Genomic DNA, 14,397 nt, shown 5'->3' on the forward strand with positions numbered 1-14,397 from the left:
CCATTGGCTGACAGTTCAGATGTTTTGCATATTCAGCAGCTCATCCTGTGATGTCCCTTGTTAACCAGGCAAATGAAAGAAATGACCCTGATCTAAACCCCAAATGTAATGCAGGACTGCTATGAAAACATTTTTAAAAAGAGCTAAATTGCTCTGTTGTTTCTACCTGATGCTCAAGAATAATAACATGTCCAATAATTTAATTTGTAAAAGTGTAAACTGACATCTGACATCCTGCAGTGATTTCTACCAAGATTTATTTTTCTTTGACAGTACACAGTACTGTTTGACTTGAGGACCATGTACTGGTGTCCTTTCTCTCCGTGAGAATTTACTTGCTCAGTTGGGGATATACCAACATCTTTTATGTGAGGAGTTTGCAAGTTCTCCCTCTGTGTGGGTCCTCTGAAGGAGAACCCTTCCACGGTTGTTGGTCTGGCACACTTCGTCACTGCATGTGAAGAACACCGGTCTCCAGCAGCAGCTTCAGCATGGTCATCCATAATGATAAAATTAGGCCTGTGTTGTTCATAGAAAAGGACTGGATTAATGATCTTATTCGTGCAGTATGAGCTTGAGGCTGTACCATTCACAAAGTGGAGGGTAGTTCTCCATTCACCAGACACTCCTGGCTACACTGCAACACCACCACCAAAAACTTGTCTGCCTGGTAAGAACAGTGGCTGATACACACTGCTGTCCTTGATGCCTCTAACATCAGAGACTTCTTTCAATTTCTGCCAAACGTGAATATACCTTGATCAGAGAACAGTAATGAGGCCTATTTGACCCACATCTGCCACAAATGCTCCCTAGTCTGTGCAAGACGATGGCACCTGTTCCTGGTGGTCTGGTCAGGCACTCTTGCAGGTCATCTGGCACGCAGACCACTCAAATGTAAATGGTTTCTAATGGTCTGGCCAAAAGATGTCCTGTTCTGTGACTTTCTGTGACTCCTCCAGTCTTTCTATATCTGTGTTGTAGCCTCCTGATGACACTGGGAGACCCTTTGCTCAGTGGACACTTCCGTCTGATAACTTCCTCTGTGAAGCCCTCAGTAGCGAGGTCCCGTTGATCAACTCTGAGGCGTCGTCTTGATCTCATGATGTGAAAATGTGAACAGAATGATGAGGAGGACTGTTTAAAGTAGAAAATTCCCATGGAACTATTGTCTTTGTGCCCGCAAGCTGCTGCCAAATCTGTGTATGTGTATGTGTGTGGGTGTTTGTATAACCCCGGCATATTCACTGTGAGCTCTGAGCTGAGATCAGCCATGACAGAGCTGCATCCGGCAGCCATGACAGTGAATCAGCAGTTTTTTATGCTGTGCACATGGTTGAAGAAATGTCGAGAGAGGCGAACTTGATTTTTTTTTTTTTTTTTGCACTTTTAGCATCACAAGCCTTTCATGGATTTATCTTGAAAATTTCATGTCTGTAGGATTATCCATATAGCCATGGTGTGTTTGTGAACATGTGCAAACTTTTGGATTCAGGCAAGACAGTCTCTCTTCAAAATGCATTGGAGCAGATGGGAGAAACTCATGCACTCTCCTCAAACAAATGCATCTGGAGAGAGAATCACTTGAGATAAAGACAAAATGGACCAGATTGCGAGTACCACAAGAAAAATACCTCTGTTTTGAGGTATAATTTGTGAAGATTGGGCCCGAGATGTGGCAAGGGGGACGAGAGAGAGAAGTCTTTTTTGGATTAAATCGAGAGCCTCCCGCACTCTAAATTCCTTTGTCCCACTCTAGCCTCTCCAATACACACCCATTAGAAACTCCAAAAACAGCTAAATTCTCACCATACTTGAAGGCTCACAGTTTAAATTAGGTAAAAGGTATTAAAATGAGGTTTTCACATCTGCATAGATGACAAAAATGCCTACATTTTGAAGTGAAAGTATGGCAAGGTACGGTGGTGTGTTTTTCAGACAACTGTCATCCGGAATATAAGTGAAAAAAGTGCCGGTTTTTGGCCATTTCTCTGTTATTTTTCACTGGAACGCAGAGAAATGTCATGGGACACCATTCCCAGAATTTAGACACGTTTTGATTTTTGTGGTGCTCCTCCAAACGGTGCGAGATGAGTTTTCTGACAAAGTTTTCACATCTGAAGAATAATAAAATTAAACCCAGGCCGAGGCCCAGCAACAATTGTAATCTTTGCGCCTTGCCACAGGGAGGCACAAAGAATAACAGTTCTAACTGAACCAGTTCAACTGTAAAGGTTGAGGTGCAATCTAGGTTCATCCTGAAATGTCACCCTAAACCAGAATATTCCTGATTTTTTTTAGGATTGTTAGTATCCATAGGTGATTAATTGTATTGTGGATAATTTACTTATACAATCTAAACTTCAGGAAGAAAAAATAGGGATGACTGCCTATCAACTTTAATCAGAATTTTGTGTAAGAACCCATAAGTGCAAATGTTTCCTAAAAAGCTGAGAATATCTTCAAAATTTCACTTTTATCTGTTTTTTTATTGCTTTATTGTTGTTGTTTTCTTGTCACTATAAAATTGTTTCAACTAAAAAAAAAAACACCAACAATAACGTCATTTATCAGGATCTGAACAGCCTGACCAGGTCCAGTCTGAAATCTAAAGAACTCCAATGTATGTAACAAGATCTTTTATATTTAATACAGAGGATCTGAAAAATATATGACTGTATAATCTGCTTTAGAGATCAATGGCAGCTCATCAGACAGTGGCTGAAGACACGAACAGCTCAAAAACCAATAAATATTGCATTCTTTCATTTTTTTTTTTTTTTATCTGCAGGTATTTCATGCAGCACAAAAAATACCTCAAAAACAAAAGCTGGTGGCTGGTTTAAAACTTGGTACAACAGTTCTGCAGCCTATGAAATTCAAAGATGGCATTTTCCACATAGAATGACATTCCTGTAGTGGTGGTTTCCCATCTTCAATTTTAGCAGTCATTACTCATGAAGAATTTGCATCATCGATGATATTTCTTGACGCCAGTCCATGTTTTCTTATGAATGATTGACAAATATGGTTATTTAGTGTTTGAAGAACTTCACTGTAGGAGCTCTTGGGAAAAGAAGCATTCATATTTGCACATTATGGTAGCATAGCAGTTTTTACCATTCAAAATTGTCTAAAAGATGAAGCAGAAAGATCTATTAAAACATATTAAAATATATTACTTAAAAAAGCCTGAGTGGCACAGCCATGGTGGGTCCTCTGTGATCTGAAGATAAACTGAACCAATTTTTAAAATTTTTTTATTATTATTATTATTATTATTATTATTATTATTATTATTATTACATACATGGCAGTGATGAGTATAAATAGATGTCTACATCTTGGTAGATACTGACCAGTTTTTACAATAATAAATTTTGCAAAACTCACAAAATTCAAGCATAAAGCTCATGATCAGACAGAGTAACACAACAACTTCATCAACAAGGGTTCCTTATTGATTTTAATCTTTCATATACTGTCAAGCACAAATACATCATTCGGTTTCGAACTTTTGTCAGGATCAGTCCATAAATAACAGGGTTCATAATCTGTGGAAAAACCAGGAACTGAACGGCCATAAAGTTCCTTAAATTCTGTGTCATAGATGCTGATCCATACCTGGAGTACATTACATCGAAAAGCAGAGCAGTTGTGACATTAAAGAGACAAAATAAATGAGGCATACATGTCTGAATAAACTTCTTCCTGCCTTCCTTGGAGTTTAAAGCTGCCTTTACTAGCTGTGTGTACGACAGCGTAATGCAGAGAAAGTGACATATATAAAAGGTAACAACAATCAATCCAAGTATGTCGATTGCTTTTGTTGAGCCACACGCAAGTTTAACCAGGGACCAGTTCTCACAGTAAAGTTTGTCGATTTGTGAGCCGCACAGTTTGAGTCTTGAAGTTAAGGTTATGATGATAGTTAGAGAGCAGAGAGGAATAATCCAGGACAGACTCACTAACACCGCGGTCTTCCTCACAGACATGACAGAATGGTGCTCCAGGGGTCGGCATATGGCCACATATCTGTCGTAGGCCATCACCACCAATATGGAGTAGTCCACCTTTGCATTGGAATAAATCACAAAAACTTGCAACAGGCATCCCTCATATGAAATCACCTGGATGTCAGACAGCAGATCAAAGGCAAATTTGGGGTAAAATCCTGCAGCTCCATAAAGTCCATTAAAACACAAAAACCCCAAAAATATATACATGGGTTCATGGAGGTTTCGATCGAATATTATGGTTAAAATGAGAGACATATTCACAAAGACAATAAGAAAATAGCATAGTAAAGTCAGAGAGAAGAGCACAGCTCTGCAGTTGGTTGTTGTGCTGAAGCCAGACAGTGAAAAATACAGAACTGTGCCAGATACATTACTCATCCTGCTGACCCGTCGTCCAGACACAGAACTATAAACATCGTTCCAGAATGTTTTGGACGGTTTGATGCTACGACCCCTGTTGCAGTCAGCCATGGCTGAACTTTAAAAGATGCTCCCTCCACCTCTGGTGGAGGTGCGTCAACTGCTGACACTTCAGAGGTTTTCTATATTTATCCACTGATCGTTGTGAAGATACGTAAAAACACAGGTACAATATCAAATGAAATCAACATGACCTGATTCCCCGAATACCTGAGGCTCTGTTATAGTTCAAAATATAAAGATACAATTGTAAGATAGGAAGTTAAACCACAAAGACATGTAAAAACCATTAAAAGCACTTTGAAATCCAGCCTGAAAGACACTGGAGCCAGTGTATTTAAAACCAGTGTAATGTTATCCTGCTACATGGTCATCGCTAACACACGAGCAGCTGAGTTCTATAGAAGCTGAAGGTGTAAGATGCTGATTTTTGGGTGGAAGAACTGAAAGAGGATCATTACATTGATTAATCTGACACTTGATTGCAGTGTTTTATGCCACTGTCCCAAAAACCCATTTAAACCCGCTAATAGTCAGCTCCTCATGGCAGTGGGAAAGGGTTAAAACGGCATTTCAACCCGGGTCCATCGACCCTGCAAGCAACCCGGGTTTTAATCCCCTCGGCTCCGCTCGGCTTTAATGTGAAAGGCACAGTCGCGTCGACGCGATAATTTACATGGTGTATGTAGCTATGTAGCGTGGCTACGTTAGCGCGCCGGTTGTTGTTTTTGGACACAGCGTGAGATAACCTTCGTCAAGATGACCCAGCACTGGCAAGATAGCGAGATCAGAGAGCTTCTCTTGATCCGTGGAGAAGAGGAGATTTGTTGACAGGTAACGGGGACTATGCTCCTCTGCATTGTTTAGCTCGCTGTGCTCCCTCATGCTGATGATGTCATCAACGTGAGACACCATCAGCGTGCGAAAACGCAGCCACGCAGCTCGCCTGCAAGCGATTAGATCCGGATCTGCAGGCGGTAGGAAAGGAGTCATTGCCGATTGTTAGCGGGTCGACCCGTGTTTTTTAAACACGGGTCGACCTGCTAGTTTCAGTGGGAAAGGGTACGAGTTATTCTAACCAGTCAACAATGAAATGAAATAGAGAAGCTTCTGTGAGGCCCTCAAATTACTCACATTTAATAAGTGAGGCCTTACTGTGATGTTGTGGTCAATCTCACAGCTTCAATAGCCACAGCTGGAGTCCAGTTTTGTTGCGTTTCTATGCTCTCCAGTATTTTCTGTCTTTCTGTTGTTGTTTTCTTTTTTCCAGGTTAATCGGTAACTCCAAATAACCCACAGTTCCAGATGTGATTGGTCACGTTTACATAGGCCCCGTATAATCGGATTGTAAGGTGAAGCGTATTGTAAATGTGTCATATAAACGCCCGAGTGCATCTGCTTCACTCGGAGTGGATCGTATTTCGGATCCGATTGTAAAAGGTAGTCTACGCTGATCGATAATCCGCTCCGTGTCTCATATATATGGTCCTTGACAGCAGAGCAGATTAAACGGGGGATTATTTGTTCTGTGCATGTGTTCCCTCGTACGTAGTGACGTGATGATGTGAGCAGTGAACGGGAAGCAAGAAAGTCAAACACAAGCAGAAGAACTCGACAGTTGTTGAAAAACACTTTTTGAATAAAAATCCCGAGAGAACAAACACTGGAGAGGCGAGATGGAAGCAAAGTTGTTCAAAGCGCTCCGTAGCAGACTACTAGCGGACGGACTGGCCAGTATTTTGGATTCACTGGTTCTCATGTTAATGAGTGGTGTATTTCCGTGTAAACACATGCTGGTAACAGCAGATGTTAAAATAAGACTCACAAAAGAATCTAAACTTATAAATTTACTGTAACTTTAGATAACTGACGTTCGCTAGAACAACTGCATGTTTCAGTCAGTATTTCAACATCTGTTGGTCACAAGTTAACACGGGCACCAGTTAATTCGAAACATCGGCAGGCAGAGCAGAGCCCCGGTGCTCACACCGGAATGTGTCGCTCGACGGGGCTGTACTCCGGCCAGGGGAGCACTCGCTCTCTGAGCAGCGTATCATGGAGATGTTGGAACATTTTTTGAGCAGATATCCAGCAGATATAAACACATTGCTAGGAGCTGAGGACTGCTGCTGCAAAATTAAACACCTGAAGGTTCCGCGAGAGACTTTGTGGGCATGTTTACAGGACGCTGTATAGTCCGCTTCACCCAAGGCTTTTGTAAACGAGAATTGATCGTGGATCGCTCATGTATACACATGCGTTTAACACGATTGTTTTCAATCGGATTGAAAAAACACCCATGTAAACCGGGTCACTGTCTGCCTCTGTTTGCTCTGTGATGGACTGCTGACCTGTCCAGGTGTCTCTTGAATAACATCCATAGTTGGATGGGATTAAGTCCAGTGTACCACAATCTTGAATTTGATGAACTGATGGGTTTATGTAGTGTTCACTGAATCCAAAAATGGCAAGAAGTGCTGTTTTCTATCACAAGCTGCTGTCCTTCCCTGAACAAATCTAAAGATTCATGATAGTAGTGTAGTAAACTTTACTATTTCTTTTTATTTTTTTTGTCTGTTTATACTTTTCATACCAAATTCATGCTTTGAGCAATGACTTGTGCCCTTTTCGTTTTTGGCTTTGAGTCTGAATATACATATTAGATGTCTAATTTTCTAACATCTACAGAGAACGTGAGACTTTGTCACCAAGTATCCAACATCAGTGGACTTTCCCCAGTGCAGAGCAAGTTTGTACACAGTGACACCCAGGTGGAGACCGCCGGTCCCTGAGCATAGCCTGTACTTTAAATTGATGTCCTGGGAATATGGCGCAAGAGTGGACTAATGACCCTGAGGCCTAATCATCATGTTTACATGCATTGGGATGGGAGTTGCATCAGCTGAAGTTTCTTTTGTTGTCAGTAACATAGCACTAGCCTGTGAGTTTGAAGACAACACAGACTGTCTCATGGGAAACCATTTAATACCTGTTTTTTTGTATTCAAGTTAATGCTTTTATTATTTTATTCACTCGAAAATATGCAGTTGTTTTGCATCTTCTGCACTGAAATAATGACTGACTGTAAAGTTCATTTATACAGATTCTATTTTGTGAGAAACATTTCCTGAATAATAAATTGTGCGGTGATGGTCTGAGGGTGTCACGCAGTATCTCTGGGTATCTCTGATTATGTCTGTCATTATGTTGAAAAATATGGAAATAAATTTTGTTGAAGAGCAAAAATTCTTTAGAATATCTACATTTTGAATTGCATGTTTACAATTCGAGTTATTATGCATTTTAGGGTAATTTCAATTGCATCATGCAAAGCATTTCTTACCAGAGTATAATAATACACAATTAAAGAAAAAGAAAGAATTTCTTTTTTGATCGTTTGTATTTGTTACAGCCATTTGTTCATGTTTTGGTAATCATTCATTTGTTTTGCGACTGCGTGTGGCCTCGAACACTGGAAGTGCATTTAAGCAGGCCCGTCAGTCAGTCGGGTGTGCATGAGACAGAGCAGTTTTTAGACCACACATCGTGAGAGATGCGGTGGCATTGGTTGACGGTGAAAATAAATGAAATTGAAGACACCATTGGAAGGGTCTGGACATTTATGGTGTCGGTGAAGCCTCTGTCACAAGTTGCATCCTCATCCACCATAGTAAACATATTGGACGGCACTTACAGTATTTTCTTAAAAAAAAAAAAAAAAAAAAAGTGTCATGTGTACATGCATACTGTGTGTGTGTGTGTGTGTGTGTGTGTGTGTGTGTGTGTGTTACACACGAGGCCAAAACCAGTTTCAGAGTTATTCCACAAACATCAGTTGATTTTGTTGTCAAGTGTCTCATGAACCAGTATGTATCAACCCCCCCCCATCCTGCCCTCACTTTTACTACTTCATTCTGACTTTCTTGTGTCAAAAGATGAAGTTGAGATGATTATCCTCACTTTTATTCATTCTCATTTGAATTATTCTAACAGTCTTTTTACTTGTTTAAATAATTTGGCAAGACTTTTAAACAGCACTGCAGTAAGGTGTCACATTACTCCAATTTGCAAGTTCTCCTCGTGGGTGCGTGTCTTCCGTGAATAGTCAGTATTTCCTGTCATGGTTCAGAAACATGCATGTGAGGTTAATTAGTGACTCTTAATTGCCCATAGGCGTGAATGTGAGTGTGTGTGGTTATTAGTTATCTATTATCTCTGGCCCTCATTTAACAATCTGGCGTAGAAACAAGTGCACATCTGATCACTGATCTCACCATCCAATGGAACACACGTGAGATTTATGACATTTTCATATCTGACTGATCTCAAAAGATTGGGTTTTGATAAATATAGCATCTGAAATCATTTGTCATTAACATGTTAAGCCCTGAAATAATGATGGCTCAGAAGCCTCGCCCACTGAGGGCAAACAGAGAGGAGAAATTTCGGCAAAAATTAAACTTTTCCAAGCTGGAAATTGATCCCCTCGTGTCTGAGGTGGAGGCAAATGTGGACGAACTCTTTGGAAGTGTCAAAACTGGAATTAAAGGAGTCCAGATAAACATTGTCTGGAAGAAGACCACAGTGGCAGTGAACAGCGTCACCGTGGACGAACGGAAACCGGCTAAGGATGGAATGAATTATAGGTCTGTTAATTTAACCCCAATGGGCTTACGTTACACTGGTACTCATTTTTATTGTTTGGTTTAATGATGTCTTAAAGCCAGACAGCAGCGGCACCGCAGACAGGTCTCCTTCCCCAGAGCGGTGAAGGCCCCACTGAGCTGGATCCGGGACTGAGCTGAACCACAATCTAGCCAGACCTGGGGCCGAGTCGAAGTGGGACCTAGCCAGACCCGGGACTGAGCTAGGCCACCAAGAGAGAGCACGTGCCATCCACTCCCTGTGTTTGATCAAGACCGGCAATCATCACGGCAGAGATCCTGGAAAGGCAAACAGAAATAAGCCATTTACTGGCCGCAGTGGTGACCAGGCATGAGGGGATCAGTAGTACACTCAACACAATTAATGATCATTTAAAGAAGTCTCAATAAAATGTTTGACATCACTGCTTAAATAGAGCATTTGCTAAACTTCAGAGTTTATTTACATTTCAGTAGCGGTTCATCAGGCCCTATGTCCTCCGTCCGGCCCCCAGCGGAGCCTTTTCTGGTTCCCTGGACATCGGGTCTTCTCATGGTGCCAACACATCAAAAGTCACTCCATCGACCAGTGCAATATTGTGGAAAACTGCACAGGCCGCAATAACGTCACACAGCTTTTCGGGGGTAAACAGCAACATTTAAGATGAACTCTAAAGTGCACGGGTAGCCAGTGGAGAGAGGCCAGGACTGGAGTGATGTGTTCTCTCATACATGCTCCAGTTATTAATTGGGCTGCAGCGTATTCGACCAACTGGATTCCAAAATAAAGTGCACTCCAGTAATCCAACTGAAATGTAACAAAGGCATGGATTACTATCTCACGTGTTCATGTGCAAGAATAGGCTTCTCTTTAGCCGTCGTTGTGAGGTGGAAGAAGTTAGATTTAAGCACTGCCCCTGTCTTTGAATCGAATTTAAAATCACTGTCTAGTTTAAAACACAGGTTTAAAACTGTCGGCTTCTCGTCATGAGGTGGAGGTTCACAGGAGTCACTGGGCCCAAACTCGAGCACCTCTGTCTTTTTTCATCAAGTTCAGGGCCATCCAGGCTTTAATGTCCCCAAGGCATCTCTTGATGCTTTAGGAACACATCGCTAGAACATACTCCTAACATTCTACATTAATTGAAGAGTTGTGAGGCCTGTGGTGGTGGTGCAAGGGGAAAACACACCCAGGCCTCGAGGACGGGACATTTAGTCTGCTTACATATGTAGTATTCAGCCATTATATTACAATAATTATAATCACATCATTTATGATTCACTTGACAATGATGGAACATTTAGATTTCATCACACAAATATGCTCTGTGGTTCTCCCACAGGTTGGAGCCTGCCACTCAAGGACACAAACAGGGATAACGGACAGAAACATCTTCATTGGACATCTGTATATGTAGGTAATAGAGGTAATATGTAGGTAATTAGAAGACAAGGTCAAGTTTGATCATACGGGCATCCTGGTGAAACAATAGAACATCAGCTGACACCAAAAAGCATCTTCTGGGATTATTTTCAGCATTAATCCACAACACGCTGATTAACCTCACATGTGAACCTTTAGGGCCCCTCATATAGATAGAAAAAAACGCAGCCGTGCACAGATGGGAAGAACATGCAAACTCCACCCTGAAAGGTCCACAAGTCTGCAACTGAAGAGAGTACCAGTGTCTTTCAATGTGACTCGAAAGCTTGGATGTTTAAGGACAAAAAAAAAAAAAATCTCTTTAAGTTCAAAATAGATGATTTTCAAATTACGAAAAGAAACTAACACTGATACTGAATAGAAAGATTGTACCAATAAAGACGATCAGGTTTTTGAGGCCAAATTTCTTGGGCTTGAGAATAATCATGAGCTCTCAAAGAGACATCATATTGATTGATTTAAACATAAAATGCTAAAATCATTTACGGCCCTGTAGAGATCCAGAGACGAATTAACCTGCAAGGATTTGAATATTATTGATTGGTCACTGATTTTACCTTGCATATCTTATTGTGTAGAACTGTGGGGATCAACCTTTAGGACAACTAATACCAATAGTCATTCTATAGTCTCAAAAGATTCGTTCACAAAAGTTGTTTTCAATATTTTCCAAGCATTAAAGCGAATGTTTGTTTTTATTGGAAAGGCGAACACTCAGGATCTTCTCACAATGGCTGAACACTCTACAGGAGTGGTGGTTTAGTGGTTTGAACCAAAAAGAAACAAAAAATCAAAAAATGAATGAAACCATTGTAGGCTTGTACTCACTTGTCCCACCCATCTCTTCTGACCGCCTCGCCTCCACATCTGTATAAAAGTCTACAGCAGATTGAATCGGATTCAGTAGGGAGGTTTTCTCTTCTGTGGTTACATGAAATGTCTTTCAGCTTGAATCAGTTCAATGGTTTCCATTAATGGTGGGCTCGATGTTCTTGGAAATGCTTTTTGAACACTCACTTTTTGCTGAAAGAAATCTAAAATGAGGTGATAATTTTCTTTTTTTTTTTTTTTTGAAAAAATAAGGTATTTACAGTTGTGTTTTCATTTGGATGTTAAAAATCTGGCAGTCTTAAGCAATCACATGACTAAAGCAATCTTATTCCTGAGAGCTTCTGTGACTCTACTAGTACTACTAATACTGTAACTTGTGTTATACATTAAAATGGCAAACTCAAGTGAAATCCCATCCTTTGTGCTGGGTGCTTATGGTAACATTGGAGAATTAAAATATCTGTATTTTAGCATCATGCTGCCGTGGTACGTCTCCATTTGTTTGGCCAATACAGTTGTCATTGTGGTCGTTTATGTTGACAAGGGGCTGCATGAGCCCATGTACATACTGCTCTGTAACTTATGTGTGAACGAGATAGGTGGCAGCACATCGCTGTACCCTCTCCTGCTCTCGCAGGTTCTCTCAGAGACCCATGAAGTGTCTTTTCCATGGTGCTTTCTGCAGATGTGTTGCATCTACACGAGCGCCTCGGTGGAGTTCTGCAGTTTAGCAGCCATGGCGTATGACAGATATATGTCCATTTGCTATCCTCTGCACTACCACGCTGCCATGAGCACAGGGAAGGTGTTCATGATCATCCTGCTCGTGTGGCTGTACTCATTTCTTAGTTTCATGCTCACCTATTCATTCTTGATCGGTTTGAAATTTTGTGGCAATGTCATTGACAAAGTGTTTTGTGACAGCCAGCTAATAATTAAACTTGCGTGTTCAGCCTCGGCGCTCAGCTACTTATCTGACGTATGTTTTGTCGTTTTGAGTGTTTGGATACCATTCACTCTCATTTTGGCATCGTATTTGAAAATATTAGCTGTTTGTTTGAACACCTCTAAAGAAAACAAGCAGAAGGCCGTCAGCACCTGCGTACCTCAGATCGTCTCCGTGTCCAACCTGTTTGTTGGCTGCGTTTTTCACTTTATCGACTCCAGGATTGAAGCCACTCAGGTGCCAGATAAAGTCCGTGTCATTCTGTCTGTGTATCTTCTTGTATGTCAGCCGATGATCACACCCTTCATGTATGGATTCAAGCTACCAAAGATAAAGCAGTCATTTCGACGATTTGTCTTTCATGAAAAATAAATAGAACCTTTCTGCAGCAGGATTGTTTAAGACAATCGCTAATTTTCTGACTTTTTGTCAAGTGTTTTTCTGAGCTTATTTGGATAAAATCTATTTGAATATGCTGTTTTGAAGTGGTGGCCGTAGCGAGTGGTCTGCGCAAATGAAAACTGTTTTGAAAAGCAGTGATTTTGCATCCAGTCTAGAACTAGCAGCAGTTACACTAGATTTCACACACAGGCTCATCTCAGAGGCCAAAGTTTGGTTTTCACGGAGGCCGAGCTGCACACATGAGATCCTTCCTAAATCTACAACAAACTATTCTAATTGTATGAATCAAAAGAAGATTTTAGGGGGGGAAATTCTTCAAGCGGCCAATCAGCAACATGACAATAATGTAATAAAATACCTAAAGAATTTTTTTTTTACATCATTGAGAGAATATGTAGCAGGGATGCACTGATATGATATCAGCCCGGTATTATCAAAACACATGGATCGGGTATCAGAAAATACACCTTGAGCTACGTGAAGGACAGAATCTGCCTTATGGAAGCTTTTCACACTGAACACTACACAACAAGCCCGACGGCAGTTTTTAACGTCTGCGGAATGAATGATAGAGGGGTGGTGGAGGTGTTACTTTTCTTTTCTACGTGAAAAGGTATAGCTTTGTAGGTCAACCACTGTATTGGATCGGTATACAGTATCAGCTGATACCAATTGTCACATTGGTATCGAAACTGAAAAGCTGGATCGGTGTATCTCTATTTATCCTCAATAAATGCCATCCACTTCAGGTATTTTTGACAAGCAAACTGCACAATATCTGCAAGGAAAGGTTTCATTTCTAAGAAGCATGGTCTTGTTTATGTATTATTACAGTATTGGCAGCAGTTTTGAAAAGGTTATTTTTTAAACGTTTCTTCAATAATACATGTTTTTAAGATATTCTATTACATTACATTATTGTGTTATCAGCCATTCCATTTGTTGATTAACTCTGTGTATTTAGAAGAGATCAAACAGGAAGTTTAGATTCAATTTCTGCAAACAGGAAACACTCACCCTATTGCAAACAGTAAGTTTTGACCTGTATAGTGTGTAAGACTTGCATCCCTGAGAAACAAACTTTAGGAAGGCTTATTTTTCTTTTAACATAAACTGTGGTTTTCACTGCACGGAATACAGCTTACACTCAGTATGGAGATGGCATACACTGCTGTGTTGATCTGCTCACTTTAAAGAAATGCACTTTATTCCTCCGCACTCCAGCAAGAGAGACGCACGTTCAGAAATGAGGCGACAGACTTCACGTAGTTCGAAGCTGTGGCCACTAGATGGCAGTGCATCCCCAACCACAGCTAATTTGTAAATCGTGCTCGTCCTTAAAAGGGAATTTAACTGAGCTGCCTGCTGAATTATTTATTTACATATACATTTTTTTCCCCCTGTGAAACAGCTGATGCAGGAGGTGAAACACTGCAGTGAGCGATCAGCCCGGCCTGCGCTGCTGTGGCATTTCCAAGATACAAGACAGGCTCATTAAAGCAGATCAAAGAATGTATACACACTCCGCACTGGATTAACATTTTCAATTATCATGAAAGCAAATATTATCAGCAGCTACCATGACTGGAGAATTTTAATGAGGTGATGTGACCTCATTAAATTTGTGTTGGTGATCCTCGATGCTTTTAATCCCAGCATCAGCAAATCTGTTACCGAGAATGAATCAGATGA

At 40.8% G+C, this 14,397-nt stretch overlaps 2 protein-coding genes across 2 annotated transcripts; one reads left to right on the forward strand and one right to left on the reverse strand.

The window, feature by feature from the left end:
- Positions 1–3,443: 3,443 nt before the first annotated feature.
- Positions 3,444–4,397, reverse strand: LOC115402679 (olfactory receptor 140-like). Its single transcript, XM_030111203.1, has one exon. The coding sequence runs from the start codon at positions 4,395–4,397 to the stop codon at positions 3,444–3,446; it is 954 nt and encodes a 317-aa protein (XP_029967063.1).
- Positions 4,398–11,748: 7,351 nt separating this feature from the next.
- LOC115402680 (olfactory receptor 11A1-like) lies at positions 11,749–12,675 on the forward strand. The gene has a single exon (XM_030111204.1). The coding sequence runs from the start codon at positions 11,749–11,751 to the stop codon at positions 12,673–12,675; it is 927 nt and encodes a 308-aa protein (XP_029967064.1).
- The last annotated feature ends 1,722 nt before the right edge of the window (positions 12,676–14,397 follow it).

This window comes from Salarias fasciatus, chromosome 16 (genome assembly GCF_902148845.1).
Source record: "Salarias fasciatus chromosome 16, fSalaFa1.1, whole genome shotgun sequence".
In the NCBI taxonomy this organism is placed as follows: Eukaryota; Metazoa; Chordata; class Actinopteri; order Blenniiformes; family Blenniidae; genus Salarias; species Salarias fasciatus.

Excerpts from the sequence above, each read along its gene's own strand:
- LOC115402679 (XM_030111203.1), bottom strand. The coding sequence starts at position 4,397 with ATGAGTAATGTATCTGGCACAGTTCTGTATTTTTCACTGTCTGGCTTC.
- LOC115402680 (XM_030111204.1), top strand. The coding sequence starts at position 11,749 with ATGGCAAACTCAAGTGAAATCCCATCCTTTGTGCTGGGTGCTTATGGT.